The 20110-nt window shown below is 35.0% G+C and overlaps 1 protein-coding gene across 1 annotated transcript in view; it reads right to left on the bottom strand.

The window, feature by feature from the left end:
- LOC140336079 (aldehyde oxidase 1-like) overlaps positions 1-20110 on the bottom strand; it is a 45679-nt gene that overhangs the window by 10781 nt on the left and 14788 nt on the right. The window contains exons 7-22 of the mRNA XM_072419131.1: positions 19866-20010; positions 19362-19454; positions 18592-18743; positions 15328-15421; positions 14231-14346; positions 12274-12458; positions 10983-11145; positions 9323-9424; positions 9073-9242; positions 8080-8206; positions 7003-7125; positions 5237-5333; positions 5010-5134; positions 3054-3187; positions 1183-1270; positions 809-895 (exon numbers count right to left, since the gene is read on the bottom strand). Coding sequence (XP_072275232.1) covers positions 809-895; positions 1183-1270; positions 3054-3187; positions 5010-5134; positions 5237-5333; positions 7003-7125; positions 8080-8206; positions 9073-9242; positions 9323-9424; positions 10983-11145; positions 12274-12458; positions 14231-14346; positions 15328-15421; positions 18592-18743; positions 19362-19454; positions 19866-20010 — 2001 coding nt within the window. The remainder of the gene's footprint in view (positions 1-808; positions 896-1182; positions 1271-3053; positions 3188-5009; positions 5135-5236; positions 5334-7002; positions 7126-8079; positions 8207-9072; positions 9243-9322; positions 9425-10982; positions 11146-12273; positions 12459-14230; positions 14347-15327; positions 15422-18591; positions 18744-19361; positions 19455-19865; positions 20011-20110) is intronic.

Genomic DNA, 20110 nt, shown 5'->3' with positions numbered 1-20110 from the left:
ATACGTCATTAATGTAGTCTAAGGTCAATTTTAGGGGGAAGCCAGTTAACCTAACTGCATGTTTTTAGGATGTGGGAGGAAACCGGAGTACTTGGAGGAAACCCACGCAGACACGGGGAGAACCTGCAAACTCCATGCAGATAGTGTCTCAGCTGGGATTCGAAGCTAGGACCTAGCGCTGCAGCCAACCCCTTAGTCACTGTGCTGCCCATGATTTCATAAAGCTCTCCAAGGCTGGAGAGGATTCACTTCCATTGGTGAATCAGGGTAAGTCCTTTGCTATTTGTTAGCAAATGTTTTCAATCCTGAACCAGATCCATTCCAGGTTTCTTTGGATTACTCAGTCTTGGAAAAATTTAATAAATCTGGCCCCATAATGGAAGTACCTGGGTGATCCATCAAACCTGTAATGGATTTCTCAAAAATCATTTGCTATTAGTTGGCAAATGTTTTCAATCCTGGACCAAATTCATTTCTGTTTTACTAGATCACCCATGATGTCCCATGATATTACTTTTAATTATTTAAACTCTTTTGCTTCTCTACTCATTATGGACCAAAGCAAATGTTATGTTTCCACTATGGGCCTGTTTTATCAGTAATACATTTGTCAGCACGTAGGATCACAAAAATACATTCACTTAGTTTGGGACAAAATAGGTTTTCTCAAAGGAGTATTTATTTGTAAAAAAATAGTTCAGTAGATTAGCTAATGCAATTTCTCTATTTCTAGTTATGAATATAGCAAATGTACATTTAGCTGGAATTGCAATGACATTTGCTGGTGATTTAAAGGTCTAGGGCTTACAAATACAGACTCTGTCCCCGAACATCCACCATTGCTGTATAATTTTACATCCGCTGCTACAATTCTGCCATCATTCATGTATCCCACCTGTAAAATAAATATACATTAGTAGAGTTACTGACAGTTACAAATTGATATTTAACCTTTTTTTATTTCTAGAAACATTTAACTAGCTGTATACATTTTAACTTTATGCCATTTTAATTCCACCCTAGGTCAATTGGTCCCTGCTTTGAGTCTCTTTTCCATGGTGTGTGGTAGGGGCTATGAGGTCTTCCAACCACTGGCAGTGCCTATTAGTGCTCACAGAGGCTCACCATGTTGGTTGGGCAATGGGAACCATCATGAAATTCATGAACTTCTATGGAACTCACTTTATATTTTCCAAGATAGGGGTGTCGTCCTGCAGTTATTAGCATATCTTCACCACGCTCCAGAATGCAGCGAACAGGATGCTTAGTTCTAAAACATAGGAACACAATGAATTTTGAAGGCAGCCTGGACACACATTTTGCAGGCATAGATTCTTCATTAAGCATAGGAGGGCCTTGCTTTGTTTGAAAAAACCCAGAACTATTGACCTCAGAATATTAACTACTGACATCTGGCAAGTGGGTTGGAATATTCAGATGGCTATGGAGCAGGCATTATATATCCGTTACTTTAGCAAAAAAAAAAAAAAAAATAATTTGAAGGATCCTGTCCCTAATACATTTCTGTGCAGATGAGTAATAGTGCGCCAGCAATCTCAGCATCAAAGACTAAGGATGAGAATTCAAACAAGGCATTAAATTAAACAATAAAGAGGGATAGTGTTAGGGTATCTGGGTGGAATATTGTAAAAGTTAATTTGGGGTTACAAGGAGGATTTGTGTAAAAATAAGTTTTGGAGTTACATGGAGGATTAGTGTAAGAGTAAGTGTTGTGGCTAGAGGGAGTTAGCATGAAGGTTTGTGACAGGAAGGGTAAATAATAAAGTTACAAGTGAGTGCAAGTCTCAAGGGAGTGGTAAATTAGGAAAATAGGCAGTTTAGGGAGCTAGGTGTACTTCCAGCATCAATCTCCTGTAATGTGTTGTGGATTAGTGCTTTGTGTAAATGGAAGGAATGAGTAAATGGTCATTCACCCACCATAAAAAAGAAAATTATATGTCTACATTCTTTTGGCCTGGTTCCTATGTATGTGTTTAAAACTACATACATATAGAAAAGTTAGCGGGAACAAATTTTGCAGATCTCTTTCCTCTAAAAATTCTTGTTTAACAGTAATAAGTCATCTTCCAATTATAATAATTATCCATTTGCAATAAGTTCACAGGAATGGTCATAATGCACTCTGTACTTTACAGCAATTTTCCACTTCTACCAGCTTTGGTGTGTCTACAAACAGCTGGAAGTGTGGATACCTTTTCTTACCAGTGGAAACAGCAAAGAGAAACGTGTTCTAGAATAAAGAATAATTTCTATCTGTTCTTTTTGCAGCATTTCTCTCAATTCCTGTCTGGTTTTGAGCTTGTCTCCAACAAGCGTTTTACAACAGTTAGGAGATATAAGAATGTTGTAATTCATAATAATTTTACAATTACATATATACTTCACTGAAAATAAATATTTTTTAAAATTGTATTTAATAAAGAATCAGAATTAGATCAGAGTGGTAAAAAGACAAACTTTAGGAACTTGCATATTGGCGTACAAAAAATTTAGATGATTATAAAAGCAATTTTATTATAGAACCAATAATTTAAAAATAATTGCTAAGAAAGAAATTTCTTTCTTCTCGGTTCTTCACACATCACCCAATCTTGCACTACACAGGCATGAGATCGGGTTATGTGTCTTCCTGAAATTGTAAGTGCACATCTCATTACACATTTATAACATTGGCACTTTTTTAACATTGTAACAATGCTCCTTATGACACATGCTCGATTTTGGGCATGCACAGAAGGAGCAGCCCATAGCCAAGTATCCCAAGAGGCTGCTGGTTTCCCTTTTCAGTCTTAATCCTTTTTAGTTTTTACAATAAACAGTGCCAGAAGAAAAGCACAGGCAGTATTCCTAAAATAATTTCAACGTCAACTTTACTGAAGCCAGACAATGTACACGGACAAGGTGCAAGATACATTTCTTGCCATGGGTTCTGAATTTGACACGTTTGCTCCTGTAATGAATTACTGACTATTAAATAGGTATTCAGATCAAATAGGATCAACAGATATTTTTTTGAGAAGAGAGACACTTACTTTCTGGCTGCCACGGCTGTGATTGCAGCTATGTAGGCTGTCTTCACAATCTTTCCACCAAATCCACCACCAATCCTTTTCACATGGCAACTGATGCGGTTAGAAGGTATCCCTAAAGCTTTGCCTACTAGTTGCTATAAAAGAAAAATAAATACAGGTGTACCATTTTTAGTTTTAATCCATTTTTGAGATTTTAGGTTAATAATATAGAAGAAATAAGAAATAAAAGTAAGATGATTGAAAATAGCACCAAGGGTAGTGACAGTAATAACAGGAGTTCCAAGTAGAGGTTAATATAATATCAGGCATTAAATAACAAGGTATACAATATCTTACAAACCAGTTTTCCCAACAAATGGGGGGGGGGGGGGTGAAGTTTGTTGAAGAATTCTAAACTACAGAACAACTTGATCAATTTGTTTTTTCATTTTTAAAATGTAATCATGGACACAGAGACATTTTATAACTGATATAAAACCCATTTGTAAAACCAGTCATTTAGCAATGGAACTACTGGACAACAGTCAAATGCACAGTTTAAAGTATATATGACTATTATTTTTGTCTCTATCGCAAAGTGCCTTGTGATCTTGATTCTCCCCTTCTAATTGTGAACACACTGGGCATGGAAGCAGATACTTACCAGCGTAGCCAATTTGCGTGCCTGGTTAAGTAAATCAGAGTTATAAGAAGACCATGTCCTTGTACGACTCTACTTCTGGGTCATACCCCTACCAAGCCCATCTGTAAAAGCAGCCTATAGAAGCATGAATCATGGTATACAGATTTCCCTGTCTGTATGCAAAGCTATCTAATATCATTAGGCAGGACAACCCCTCAACTAAGGAGACACAGCTGCCAAATTAATGTAATTGCTAAGCCCCTGAACATAGTATTGTCAACAAGCTTGCTTGGGAAGGGATGGGGGTGTTATAAGAACACGTTTAAAAAGATTTTTGAAGTTTAGTTGTCAAAACACTTTTTATAGCATGTTAGGGTTAGTAGCATCAGAATTTCACTCAGTAGCACCCCAATGCTTACATTCCACACTGCATTCTTCAGCAGCTGCAACTTTACCATTCAAATTCTTCTTCTTTCTACCATGGCTGACCTTCAAAGTGATGGGGGTCAGAAGTTATAATTAGAGCTGAACTCCAGCCTTTTTACCTTTTTTTTTTCTTCTGGATAAACCTTTTCCGGTGCTGAAAGTGACTGCGTGATATGAGTGATGCGAGTGATGCCAAAACCACGATTCCCAGCATTATTTGCGTCTAAAGAACAACCAAATAAGGAGCTACGTATAGGCAGAGAGCTGTTCCATAGATGCGAGTGATGCCGAGACTACAATTCCCGGCAATACTTGCCTCTATAGAACAGCCTAATGCGGAGCCATGCATAGAGAGAGAACTGTTGCATAGACGCGAGTGATGCTTAGACTACAATTCCCGGCATTACTTGCCACTATAGAACAGCCCAATGCGGAGCCATGCATAGACAGAGAACTGGTCGCTGCTCTATAGACACAAGTGATGCCGGAAATTGTAGTAGTGGCATCACTCGCTGCAATACGTAGTGGCATGCGGGCCGGATGCAGTTGAGTGATGAGTTTGACACCCCTGCTCTAACTGTGACCTAAAACTTTGGTTTACTATTGCGTTTCCTATTTAACCTAATAAATCATGAAAGAAAATCACAATATAAAAATTTGTACCACATTAAAATGAAAAGCCTAATTACTAAATGCACATTTATCAATTAGTTCATTTTTACACATAGAATACAGTAGTTTAAAAATGCAATATCCAGCAAAGGGTATTCTTGCACTTTGTATGGATATAGTTTCCCTGGTTATCTTTTTATATACAGTAAACTGAACAGTAATACATTATAAATTATTTAAATACATTATACATATATATATACCGTATATATTATATAAATATAATATACACAGACCTGCATGTATGTTGGATCCTGTGTTGATGCATATATCTCAATTTCCTGGTTCTCTGGTTTAGGGATAACACGGATGCTTTGGGTCTCCATGTAGAAATGTTCCTGTCCTCCAGTATGTATTTCACCTGTTACATGTAAATATTATTTAATATAGTTTTGGTTATTTGGTCACTGCATTTGGTTTCTGTAGATTTTTTGTGTAAGTAGATTTTTATTGTTTTTCATACCTTCAAGTATGTTATCTACTGTTTTAAAAGCCTCATCAACATTTCCATGATCTAGTTTTTTTTCAGGTTCAAAGAAGGAATTGTGTTTTATTGCATCCTAGAAAAAAAGACCCCACAATAAATGAAGACCGTATACATGTTTGGTGGTATTGGTAATACAGCGAATACATAACTTTATAGTTAGGATTATTGTTGCTCAATTGCAACAGCAAATTAATGTATACAAAAAAACAAAACTTTTTTCAGTTTTGTATAGAGTAGAGAAGAGTCTCTATTTGTTTTTTGGGTTTTTTTGTGCTCTGTTTCTCAATTTGGAGATATCCCTACTTTCTGTCCTGGAGACACAACAGAAAATCGCAGAACAAAGTAAGAGGAATCTTCATCTTGTTGTTAAACATTTGTCTCCAGTAGTTGATTATCTCTTGCTTCACCATCTGTGGACATTTAGTGTGACTCACTTTGTGACACATTCTTCTAATTATACTCCTTTTCAGAAACATAGAATATACAGACATCAACATCTTCCCACTAATTGTTTGTTCTTATTTTTGTTCTTTTTCATCCTTTGTATATATGACATATTATACTTCATTCTCATTATACCCCTGAAGAAGCCTGGGCGAAACGCGTCGGGTAACAGACAACATTTAATTAAAATATCGTTTCAAATGATAATTGTATAGTGCTACTATTTCTGATTCTATAGTGATAAAGTTCTACAAGACACATGAAGTTTAAATGGAACTATATGTAATTAATATTTTGTTATTTGAATATATCAACATTTATTTGAAAATCACTTGTTATTGCAACAATATATTTGGGCTTGTTTTGGCAACAAAATCCATTCTTCTCTTTCCATCTTTTACATATTTAGATGTGAGGATGTTAGAGAAGAACTGTCCCTAACAGTGTGTCTTCTTCTATACTCTTTCATTCTTCTTTAAAACTTTTGAAGACATTACTACCATTTCTGGGAGCCTCACCAAACAAATGTATTACCCAGGAGAAAACACCTTCCCTTTGTTCCTCTAGTAGTAAACACATGCACATAAACCATGCATGTACTGTTAACTAGATGCGTACTGTGTTCTTGCAATTCCCCAATGGTCACTCGAAGGATGATGTTTCAGAAGCCCAGTACAAAATATTATTATCTAAAGTATAATCTTCCACAACTAAAGGGGCAGAGGTATGGTACCTGTCCTAAAATTGATCTTTCATAATTATTTACAATAGTGAGAAGAAAGTGGAGGAAAAGGGACAGAAGCAGGACCTTCCTTCTGTGGTTTCGTTACTGCTGTGCAGTTTCAATGGAAAAATAGAAAATATTTGTATAAATTAATCAGCGGAAGAAGTTTAGCTGATAAAAGCAATGCATGGGGAGATCCACCCGCTAACCCAGATCAGTTAAGGGGTAATTTCTAATGAGAAGCAAAAACATTACCTGCCCCTTAATTTATGTCTTATTATTAGCTTTTAATTACTTTAAATTACTTTTTTGAATGCTTAGTAGATTAAAAGAGAAACACCAAGTATAACTAGTTTGCCAATGAGATGAAGTCATTTTAATGTATTTTTATACTTTATTATTTGGATTTGATTGAGATTTCACTGTAGTAGTGTCAATGTTTGCAGGCTTGTGAGACAAATGGAACCGTTCAGATACCATTATTTTCTGCCTACATTGCCCTACTTGAATTTCATTTCCTACTTAAATTTCATTTACAGTACTGCAAATAGTGTAATGTTTGCAAGATACTTACCTCCATAGTGAGTATCACAGGTTCTATATCTTCATAGTTGATCTTGACCATTTTAGCTGCTTGTTTGGCATGTTCAGGTGTATCTGCAACCACTGCACAAACTATATAACCAACACACAGGACCTTGGAATGAAGAAAAATGTTTTTAGTTTCCTACAGACAAATTATTTCCAGTAAAAGACAATAACCTAAATTGTGTCCTAAAGGTGGATACAGTATCAAAGTAATACAACCCTGTCAGGTTTGTATTGTGGTCTTTATACCTGATAGAGAGATTCCTAGTCTCTAAGTGTTCAAGTGACCCTACGATTTATTATTCGTTACTCATACACATTCGTGAAATATTTACCTTTGTATACTTTATTGTAATTAATATGTCTATTGTGTGTTTAGTGTATTGAAGGTTGCTATTTTTATTTCTTATATATAATACCTATTTAATGTACAGCGCTGCGTAATATGTTGGCGCTATATAAATTCTGTTTAATAATAATAATAATAATAATAATAATAATAATAATACATTTATTTAATAAAAGGCAGCCTTTTTGATAACTGCTAATAATTGGCTTGAAATTAGTAGTTTATTTACTTACATTGTTAGCTTGCTTACTACCGCTTTTGGTACCCTGCTTAACAACTATTGACAATATGAGCTGCATAGAAAATGCATTGTTTTTACCAAATTGTCTGGCACAAAGATCAATCTTGGCTGATATACATTTCAATGGAAATGATCTCTTGTACACGTATAACTAACAAAACTATTTAAGGGAAACTATGTACCTCTAAACAAGAAGCATTCAAATATTTTTTCACAGACTATCTATTTGACATATTTTTTTTTGTAGGTCAAAATAACATAACATGAAACTTTACTAACTTTCCATAACAGTTTTTCTAGAATGTTTGGATATATAAAGCATATATATATTTTTACAGTATACCAGTAAAAAAACTCTATAACATGGCCTAAACATTTATATGTAATATAATGTTTGGAGTACTGCAATGAGGTCTACATCACTAAATCAAACTGCTGGCACATTCCTCCCAACATTCACTTATTCACTATACCTCATCACTTGCCATAAGCCTATCAGGCCACACAGAAAAAGAAAATTCATTCGATCCTGGAACATCTTTTGCAGTGATAACATTACAAACTCCTGGCATGCTTAGTGCTTCTGTTGGATCTAAGGATCTGAAATTAACATACAAAAAAAATAGTAAAGTAAGGTATTACTGATAATGACAACTTTTTTTCACATAACATAAATTATTTTAGATGATTGATAATAAATGTATGCCAGGTTTTCTGCCTTTCCAAAGTGCTATTGCAATGGTTACTTTCACCTTGTTTTCCCTACTTCACGATGTATGAACGAGTGATGTACATACAGCGCCATTCTGCTCTAGAGAGAGGGGAAGAAGGACGGAGTGGCACTCTGCTGCGCTCTCTCCGCTTTACTGGTATTATGATCGTTTGTCGTCCATCGTCTGTGGATTGGATCTGAGGGTTCTGAGGATAGACGATGAGCCCTGTACACACTCAAGATTCTCGTCCAATATCAGCCCTGAGCCGGTTATCATAGGAGAGAACCATTTGCACATGTGTACGTAGCCTTACAGAGAGGAGATCGAATAGTAACAGGTGAATGCCAAAAAAGCTGAGCTCCAGTCTTCCCATTTTTTTATGGGGAATGTGTTTACAGGAAAAGGGGCTCTCTTCAGCTTGCAGACAAATACAAAAATTGACGGGAAATCTGTGGTATAAATGCAGAGTTGCTCTGAGCTTCTTTGACAATCTTGTTTTACTGATTTAACTAATAGATAAACCTTGACATAACCACCCTAAGAACTATTTTACACATACAGATGAGACAAATTTTATATATATTTTTATTATATTGATTAACTGGACTCTAATATACTGTTGTATCCAATATGCATGTAAATAATAAAAAAATAAGTTACCATTTCAAACAAGCCGTAATAAGTAAAATTTTACACTACAGCCCACGTGGATTATCATATTAAAAAAAAACAGAATTAATTTTTTATACTGACATGATTTTTGCATGAGCTCTAGAACTAGTCACCAAGGCCATAAAAAGCTCCCCATCGATGAATGGCATGTCATCACAATATACTGCTTCACCGGAGACTTGCATCAGGGCTGTTCGGTGCATGATGGGGCGACCAACAGGATCCTGAAGAGGCTGATGAACTGTATTGTCCTAAACAGAAAGTAAAACTAGATGTGTAAAGTCTAATTTAACATGTTGTATGGCAAGAGACAAAAAACAGCTTTACTGACTTGGTACTTCTGTATGGTCTTTGGTATGGTGCCCTGGTTATTGCCATTTTTAATGTTGTTCAGCGATATTCCCATGGCATGACTATGACCATTCACAATGAGCTGAGGAAACATGGCACACATATTAGTTAAGTTATGTATACTTTCTAAACATGTTATTCACCAAGTATGAGAACTTAAAAGAATATTGAAATGCTACTTATTTATTTACAAATGTGTCTCTGTATAACATTACGCTTTGACGTTACAAGGGGCCCTATTATTAATCCTAACCACATTTTAACAATGTAGTTTTTGAACCACTTTCAATCCAATGCCAGTTTGGTCCTAAGACTTTGGCAGCTTTTAAAATAACCAGTTTTGTGTGGTAGATTTTAGGATCCCCTAAAGTAGACTTTCTCAACCAGTAGTTTCTGAAACACTACAACACCTTTTACATCTTTTAACTAACCATTGTTTGATGACGTTGTGCACTCCTAGGGGATGGGAAAATGGAAGAAAAATCAGGCAACTTACAGAATGAAATATCTGACTTAAGGTGACCTCTGACTTCTTTTATGTAAGCTGAAACTTCAGGCTAAAAGTATTTGAACCTAAAGCACCGGACATGTACACTTCTTTTGTAACTAGGCCTGGACAAATAGTTTTGTAAAAAGTTTTTTTTTGCCTTCCTCTGGACCAACTACATCCATTGGGTTTTATATCTGGGATATGTTTACTTCCCTAATGGTAGAACTTGATGGACTTTTTTCAACCTGACTTACTATGTAACGATGTAATTCATGCATAAAATGTATTATTTATGTATGTTATTGCATGCATTACCATTAGCGACTACTTGAGATTCAATAAACTAGTTCAGTGGGTATATGATGAACTCTGTTTTTTTTCCAGGATAGATACCTGAACAAAATTACATTATTCTAATCCTTTTAAAATTGCTTCAATGTACCTCTTCAAATGACATATATACTGAATCAAAGAGCGCACACTAGTCGGCCTAGTCTGCCAACCTCAGTAATTTATATTGAGGTTTTCAGGTACACCTGAATTTGTCTGACCTAAAGTCTGCTGGGTAGTCATTTTTTTAATTTAAACAAACATGGATATGTTCTTTAAACATAACAGTACTAGTATTAGGCACACCAACACCTTCTAACTTCTATGTCAGGTGAGCATAGGGTGGGACAAGAGCGCTTCCATGTTTAGAATGATCTCTGGTGGTTGGGGTTCTGATGGATCAAACATCAAGCATAAACATAATAAAAGAAAATATGTTATCTATACCAGTGATTTTCAACCACTGTGCCGCGGCACACTAGTGTGCCATGAGAGATCTTTAGGTGTACCGTGGGAAATTATCTAATTACCATTGTCGAGTGTCTGTCCTGTAGTGACTGGCAGAGTAATGTAATACTCTTCCATGTCAGTGGGTGGCAGTAGGTAACAGTTTTCTTGTATATTCTTAGAGACAAAAGAATTAGCTACAGAGTGTCATTTTGTAACATTTTTGATTTGTGGTGTGCCGCAGGATTTTTTCAATGTAAAAAAATGTGCCGTGGCTCAAAAAAAGTTGAAAAACACTGATCTATACCATATCCTTTAAGTCACAGTACATTATTTAAAATAAATACATAAATAAGTACATAAATAAACTTACCTCTGATTTCAGAGCATATAACACCTCCAGATAAAACTTGAAAAGAAAACTGACAGTTAGTGTTCTCCTGTATTCCACTTTTCCACCAGGAGCCGCAGGATCGAGGGAAATCTCATCCAGAACCAGTCTGCAAGCTTCACCCAATGCCTCCTCATTCCACTGCCTGGTCAGAAGCGTTCAATATACAATCCACGTAAATATCACTAGTTAACAAACTTTGCATTTTTACGCAAGTAGATTTTGGCACATGTTCATATGTTTCTGTTCATAGAAGCCTGGGTAAATGTTCACCCACAGATGGGCATTAGTTTATACATCACAGCGTATGTGAGAAGATCCACCACCCAACACAGGCATTGGTGCCAAGCAGTTGTATGATCCTTGTGACCTGTGGTCCTGAATTTATGTCTGACTGTCTGTTCATAATTGCTGCATACCTCAACTACTAACTTAAATATTTCAGTAGGCAGACTGAAACTGTTGTTAGTTGAATACAGTCGTTAGATTACTACAATGCATTTCGTGTGCAACTGTTTAACTAGGTCCAAAGTAAAGCTTTATACCACAATAATAAGTTCATGTTGTATTGCTTGCACCATAGAGTGCCATTTATTTCATCAAGAATTATTCTATCAACTTGGAATCTCCCAAACGTTAAAAAGCCATTAGCTATACACTAATTATACACAAGTAATTATAACTCTGTGCTATTGAGAGGTTCTTTTTGTATACATTTAATTTTTAAATACGAGCAAGATACCACCATAATAACATTAAAGCAGAAATGTTGTTCAAAGTAAAAATTAAACAATGAACAGCTGGTGAATGATAGCCAGTGTCCTCATACCAATTTACCCAGGCTGTGAAGGACACAATATAATGCTGGAATGAGCGTACATGCTACATGATATTATGGCAGTATTGACAATCCTTTGCTGTTGTAGGGGGAGAGGAAAAAGGACTTGGGATCAACTGACCAGAAGACTCGGAATCAAGAATGTATGATTTTATCTATTTTACTTTTTAATGTGTGGAGGTTTTAGGGTGGTTTGCTGAAGAAGGGTGAAAAAAAGCAATAATAAATACTTTCTGAATCAAGGTGATTGCCAACGCATGGTTAAATATATCAATAGCACTACCCCTTGAGTTTGGGTTTGGTCTTCCAACACTGCCCTCTCCCTCTGGTGCCCTCCTTCACTGCTCCATTGGTCCTCTTTGCGGTCCCCATGCAGCATCATAGGCTTCACATGCAGTAAGTATGTAACTCTCTTAGGTATTCATTAATACAAACCTCCCAATTAGTGCATCTCTAGTCTTCTTTGCCCGCATTATGCTTTTACCGATGCCTCCAAAGTAAAGATTTATTTCTTCAATGACATCGGTATTCTCTTGGAAGAGGACTTGCATCCCTGCCACTACTATAGCCACGGAGTTCACTTTTCTTTGTGCTTGTCTGAAGGCTGACACAACCTCCCACTACAAACAGAAGACCAATATTAGCAAATAGGCATGTGCTTACATACTAGTGAATACTTTAGGATATGTGATTTAAACTTAAAACAAGCATCATTTTAGCAGTCAACGTCAACATAACTTTCATAGAGACATTTCTTTGTTCTATAAATTTTCTAAAATGTAAAGTACTGTATGGCCAGAAACTCCATTAACTTATTTGTTTAGTATTTAATGTACAGCGCTGCGTAATATATTGGCGCTATATAAATCCTGTTTAATAATAGTAATTTGTTGAAACTGATTGTCATATTTGAAAGTGGTGCACACAGCCCATTCATTTTAATTGCATTTCATAGTGGCATTCAAGGTGTTTGAAACTAAAACCAATCGTATCCATGGTGGTCAAAACCAGTATCAAAGTGGCAAATGATCTTGCTTTGTGAAGTAATATTAATGCTTATTACCATTTTTTAAATATGGCAGTACTAGTATAACTGTAGGTATACAGTAGTAATCTCCATTTTTTATGTAAAGTGGTGATCATTCATAAATTGACAAACATGTGATGACCACTTTTTTGAATAGGGTGATGTCATACAAAATCCAACTTTCACTATTCAGGAGTAAATCTTTTTTTACCCCCTTAAGACAATAAGGTCCCTGGATTGAGATATTTCCAAACAATCCTTTATTAGGGATATGTTTGGATTTATTTAGTTGTACAATTAAACCAATTTATGCAAAGTTATTTTGTTATTGTGAAGTAAACTATTTTATAGCTCCAGCCATTCTGGGACCATGGCAAACTAGATTTTCTGTTGTTACTACAAGTAACCAGTGACAGAATAGCTACGAAGCACAAAACCACAAAGAGAGACAAAGGCCCTGATTTATTAAAGTTCCCCAAGTCTGGAGAGAATACACATTCACCAGTGAAGCTGGGTGATCCAGCAAACCTGGAACGGATCTGGTCCATAATTGAAAACATTTGCTAACAAATAGTTATTGACTTTGAGGAAACCCATTCCAAGTTTTCTGTATAACAGCTTCACTGTTGAAAGTGTATTCCCTCTAGCCTTGGAGAACTTTAATAAATGAGGGCCATTGTCCCAGATAGCTTTAAAAGTTTATATTATAGTAATATGTCACAGTAAACATGTTTTGGGGGCCAACACACTCCGGCTTCTTAGGGCCTACAAGATTAGTTGATTGCTAATAACTAGACACATTTATTATATTTATTTATTCATTTTCAACCACAAACATTTATAAAGAACTTTTTCCTAAAATGTAGGTAAAATATTCTAGCTTGCATACCCAAATTATGTTAACCTTAGATATCCAGCCCAAATTTTGAAGAATTAATATGTGTTTTCTAACTGTCAAATAAATTTGCCCACCAAAATGTTTTTTTACAAGACATTGATGATTGGCTAATATGTCGATCATGGTGATCGTGCATGTCATATTCCCAGAAGGAATTGCAAATGAGCAGAAACCCATTTACCCAGATTAGATGTCCCACAACTGGGAACTAGTATAACTCTCTGTGAAGTAAATTTACATTGGTTTGCTTATCTCCTAAGAGAATACATGAAGATATCATTAAATCTTACAATTACAAATGGGTACAAATATGTTTAGAATCATCCTAAATCAAGAAAAGGAGCGTTAAATCTTGACCTACTCAATTTATCTTTATATTTATGTAAACATGCAAGAATACATATGTAGCAGCATTAGAACTGAACCAATAATACATCAGGATTTTTATTTGGGCCCTAAACACTCACCTTCTGTGAATATGGAATAAGCACGGATACTAGAATTTCTTCAGGAAGAAGACAAGATGACAGATTGTTGTATTCTAAAAAGTCATCATTGCACAGGATTTGTCGAGTTTTCCCTCCTAAAACACATGTATCATAGTTTTCAAAGTGATCTGGTGTCAAGTAAAAAAAAGAGCTTTGCCACTTAAAAGATATGTCAGATTTTAAAGGCAATATCACACAATTCTGAGACAGTATCAGAGAATGAAGGCTAATTTCAGTATATTTTTTAGTTGACATCTTATCTTTGTTTCTCTTGTATATTCTTGAACTAAAAAGCGACTGAATGCAAAATCAGGCTCTCTGCTCTTCCAGCCAGGGCTATATATATATATACCAGTGTAAATTTAAGGAGTTGATAGACAGAACATAACTCTTTTTTTAAGGTACATCAGCTATATAAATACTGTTTATTAATATTATTATTATTATTATTATTAATAATAATAATAATAATAATAATAATAATATAATAATAATTATCAGCTATCTCATATGCATTGTATATGTGTATTTAGCTGTTTGCCTGTATACCAACCACTGGAATGTTAGAATGTTATAATCGTGACCTATGTGCAAGTTTGGTTCAAGTTTGATCTGAATATTAGAGAGTAGTATTCTGCTATAACTGATTGCATAAGGAAAAGTACATAGGCTGCAGAAGTAAAGGTATCAGTCATTAAAAAATAAAAGTTTACAAATTCTTTACATGGCACATTTACAGTTACCAAAGGCCAGAATAAGAGACAACATGTTAATAATGGCCACTGTGCAGATGTGCACCTTGTATGGGGTCATTACTGCCTTGGTTCCCAACAATGGGCCTTATTTAATAAAGCTCTCTGATACGGGAGAAGATACACTATAGTTGGTGAATCTAGGAGATCCAGCAAACCTGGAAAGTAATTTATTTAATCTAATATTTTGGCAAATGTTTTAAATCCTTGACCACATCCATTCCTGTTATTTATCTATTTTGTATGTATTATAAATTAAGTTACACAACAGATGATTTCAATAAACAGTTTTAAATGCAAAAGAAACAATTAAAGATGAAATACCTTTTGCCAGTACATGAAGTATAGCATTGCCAGCCGCTAGTACAGGATTGAGGTCAGAATTTGAGTTACGCTGGATGATGTGTCCACCTATTGACTATGATAAAGAAGCTTCAAGTTACTGATTCTGGTATACCATTGGAAAAGAAAAATGTGAAAGAAATTATTCTGTGAAATATTATATATATATAACGTAGTAACAGTTCAAAGTGAGTCTAAAATGAAAACATATTTAATCTACAGAAAGACATCCCGTTTTGGGTCAGCCATGGTAATTGTACAGAGGCCGGAAGTCATCCTAATTTTAATATAACCAATCAGATCAGTAACAATGATTCCCAGTCTGTGGCCATCCTAAGAATATCCACAGATATCACAGGGACGTTAGATGTACAGACACTGTTGATCATCATAAGACACGTCTGTCAGCTGGCAGGTCTAAAAATGCTTAGCCAAACTTTGTATTTAAGAGAATAGAGAAGAGAGACATGTTGATGGCACCACTGTTCACAAAAGGAAAGAATGATAATTTGGGTGTCTTTTAACTTACCTGGTTGAGTAGTCCCTGGACAGTAGTCAGTAGCTGGGTGAGATTTTGAATCATAATTGCAAGGGTAGCTTAGACCACAATAAAGTATTTTACACAGAGAACAAAACTGCACCAACTTTTAACAAACCAATGTGGTGACCAGGTATCTAAATGTAGGTATGTTTGAAAAAAGAAAGAAAGAAAGAAAGAAAGTGGAAACCCCAATAGGAGTATCTAGTATGCAATAAATTATTTTATTCATGTACTTTTTACCTAAGAAAATTCAATGTTATCTAATAAAGAAAGTTTTATTATTTATATAATAAATCAAACATTATGTGTATTTTATTTTTGATAAAGGATATAAAGAAATTGAGATATCCACCATAATATGTTCTTCTGAGGAAGCCTTTGTGGGGAAACGCATCAAGGACAGTTAAAATGGATAAAGCAATGTATACTTACAAATGCTTTGTATGTTTTTAATCATTTGTATTGGGAGAATAAAATTGTATAGAAATATTTTTAAGAAAAAACTTTTGTAGTGTTAATATGTACACACACCTCAAAAGTCCCATCTTTAGGAAAAATGTGGATCCTATCAATTTAATAATAGGGATGTGGTGTGATATATATAGAAGTAATCTTTTCCTTTACCAAATGTAAATCCTTACCTTTGAAGTTTTATTATTGTAAAAACTTATATTGTAAAAACTTCTTCGGTTTTTGTTGGCTTTAAAAGACCCATAAATTGGTGGTTCACCACAAACTGTATTTTCTATGTTTGAAAAATCTTAACTATCCCTACAAAAAAACAAAATACACTCTATACCAGGGTTCCCCCAACCCCCAGCCATCTGACAGGTGAGTCGCGGCTCTGGCTGCTGGCGGGGTGCACTGGCCAAAACCGCAGACCATGTCTCCCGTACAGATTACAGGCTCAGGGTGGTGGGCGGGCTGTGTCCCTGGACACAACCTGCCCACTGTCCCATCACAGGGAAGTGGGTGGGTTCTGGCATCATGACATCACTCTGGGGGAAATCTCTTCCCCTTTGAGTAACACATGGCTGCCCGCGCATGCATGGTATGGAGTCCGTGCATTTAGTGGTCTGCAAAAAAGATTGGGGACCACTTACCTATACCATTTTCCTAAGCTACCTTTGGCACAGTTGTAAATTTATCTCCATTCACCATCTAGTAAGTTTTTTTTTACATATTACATATACAATAGAAGGCTTTTCAGTGCAAACATTTTTTTACCTTAATATATTTTTATTATTTTTATTAATAAAGAGACTTTATTAAGATAATAACATAGAAAATATGATAACTTACATTCAAATAGTCTTAGCTTGCCACTACTGTAGTGGTTTTCAGTTATATGGGGGGACTTATTATTTCATTTAGTAATTCATAAAAAATAAAGAATAATGAAAAGTAGGGTATTTTAATTGCAGCAGTGTATTAAACATGAAATAAAGAAAAAAACATATACATTGTTAGATCACAATGGGTATATATGTTCCCTAAATTCAATAGTACCCACTTAGGAACCTGCTATGGGGGGGGGGGGTATTTTTGGGGGAGCTAGACATAGACTCCTAATTGACTGAGGTGGGTGGAAAGAAGTAAATGATGAAGTGAATGTGGTGTACTGACACGTTTCGCCTAAATTGGCTTCCTCAGAGGACTAATAGACATCATAATATAACTGTATACAAAATAAACACATTTTTCTTTTTTATATAAATGCCATGACCATAAACTTTTGACCTACTACTTAGTCTATTAACCATACTTCTAACATGAATAATTATAAATGTATATAGGAATATACCTATCGTTTATTGATCTAATCTTCCCCTTAATCATTGCTGATAACTCCTTAATATTCATCAATCATACTCTAACATTATGTTATTATATGTGCATACAGTAATGTACTCATCCTTTATCGATCTAGATTCCCCCTCAAGTAATGCTGATAATTCTGTAAAATGTGTTATTAACTAATATCAAAATGTTGTGTTAGTCAATGCATATAGCCAATAATGTAATTTTATTTTTGTTTGTATATGAATTGTCATTCTCATACGTTTTCATTCATTTGTTTATTTCATATACAGTTATATTCTGATGTCTATTAGTCCTCTGAAGAAGCCAATTTAGGCGAAACATGTCAGGACGCGACATCCACTTCATCATTTACTTCTTTGCAACCACCTCAGTCAATTAGAAGTCTATGTCTAGCTCCCACAAAACCCCCCCCCCCCCATAGCAGGTTGCTAAGGGAGTACTATTGAAATTAGAAAACATATATACCAATTGTGATGTAACAATGTATATGTTTTTGTCTTTATTTGATCTTTATTACACTGCCGCATTTAAAATACCCTACTTTTCTTTATTTGTTACCATACAATCATGAGGGCATGCAGCCTATCTAATACTAGAGGAGGTGATTTGGTATATTTTACACTAAATCCAATTTATTTAATAAAATAAAAACTACTGTTGGTTTGCATGACTTTGCTCAGGGACACAGAAGGATTAAAAAAAACGGGGACAACTTGATCTTGATAGACTTGCTTGGGGACCTCTGTACATACAATAATTTATGACCCGAGACAATCATGACCATTAGTTACAAGCAATAATTATCTAACGTATTTATGTAGCATTAGGAGTTATTTTTTTAACTTACTAAAGATTCTGTATAACTTAACAATTATACATACAGCCACATTTCTTATCTGTTGACCAGCCAGAGTTTTTAGCTGCTGCAGAAGGGCACGGAAAGTCTTTGTCTTCTCCACTGGAAGCTGAGACACGGCATCATTCAATATTCCTTTCAGAGTGGATAAAGTACAAGCAGAACCTACAGAAATCCCTGCAAATTCCAAAGCGTACAAATGATTACATATATGTTCTTTAAAACATATTCTACTTTTAATAAAGTCTAAATTTTAGAAATTTTTGTGAAAAAATTTTCAAAACGTTTTAGGCTTGGACAGAGTACGTAAAGTTATGACCTCTGTTAAGTTTTCATTGTTGTTTGTGTCCCTGTTGGGGAAATTTCTGCTCATTTTATGGTGAGAATCAGAATACACACAGTAAAAATGTCAACAGTAGTTCTCACTATTTTATAATACTTTCTGAATATTTTACTACTATTTGTTTCCCATTGGGTAGATTTGGACTCTATTCATAAAAACAGGAAATCTGATATTTCTCAATTACTGTCTGATTCCATGTTTTACAAATAGAGCCGTTTGTAAACGCCTTGTGAACAGAATGGTTCAGTCTCACTATTAGGCAGTGTTGGACAAGTAGTGCAAATTATTATTAAGGGACAGATTATCTGAGTTTGCTTATCAATGCTTTTTGGAATTAAAAATCTATCTGTGCAGATAAATGTAACAGTTGTGTACCAATTCATTATTAAGATGCCTACCAAAATGTTTTTTTTTTTCATATTGAAAATCAACCTACACAGTACAATACATACCATCTTTTGTATATTTCACAGTATGCAGATCAGCAATCTTTTCAATGGAAATTATCACTGAATGGAAAACGCCTTTAAACTTAATATCTGGTCCTAGAGAAAAAAGTGACATTTCTTAATATACACATAACCTGGTATTGATGGAGTTCTAAGACTAGGATGATGGTAGGTTAACAAATTGGACTTGGAGATCAGGATCCCTTACACATTTATGCAGTGTTTTTTCGAAATTTAGATTGATTATTAGCAACCTACTAATAGCAATCATAAGGATAAAATACGTTATAACTTTGTGCAGTGTTTTAGAATTATCAATTGGAACAATCTGTTGAGTGCAAAATTACCAGTGGACCTGCTCCTGTGTACTGGGCCTAACATCCATGCAGCAACTTTTTTATTTGTCCAGAAGAATTGCATATGAAGTAAAGTGAAGCACTGCTATTGTATAACAATGAAAAACCTTCAGCAGCTTCTGCACATGTAATTACTAACTATTCTACTTACCAATACCTGTATTTCCTACTACAAGAGGTGCCTGTGGATATTTAACTTTTAAATCTAGAAGTTCCTGCAGATTAAAAGCTGTAATCCATTTGACTTTTTCCCCCTGAAAGACCAGGGACTCTAAATTTTTCTTTTCAGACATTCGCTAAAGAGAAAAACAAAAGAACATATTGTTATTATTAAACAATATATATCGCCAACATATTATGCAGCACTGTACAATAAATAGGGGTTGCAAAAAAACA

This window comes from Pyxicephalus adspersus, chromosome 7 (genome assembly GCF_032062135.1).
Source record: "Pyxicephalus adspersus chromosome 7, UCB_Pads_2.0, whole genome shotgun sequence".
NCBI lineage: Eukaryota > Metazoa > Chordata > Amphibia > Anura > Pyxicephalidae > Pyxicephalus > Pyxicephalus adspersus.
The sequence above is the reverse complement of the archived record's forward strand: the minus strand, read 5'-3'. Positions and strand labels throughout refer to the sequence as shown.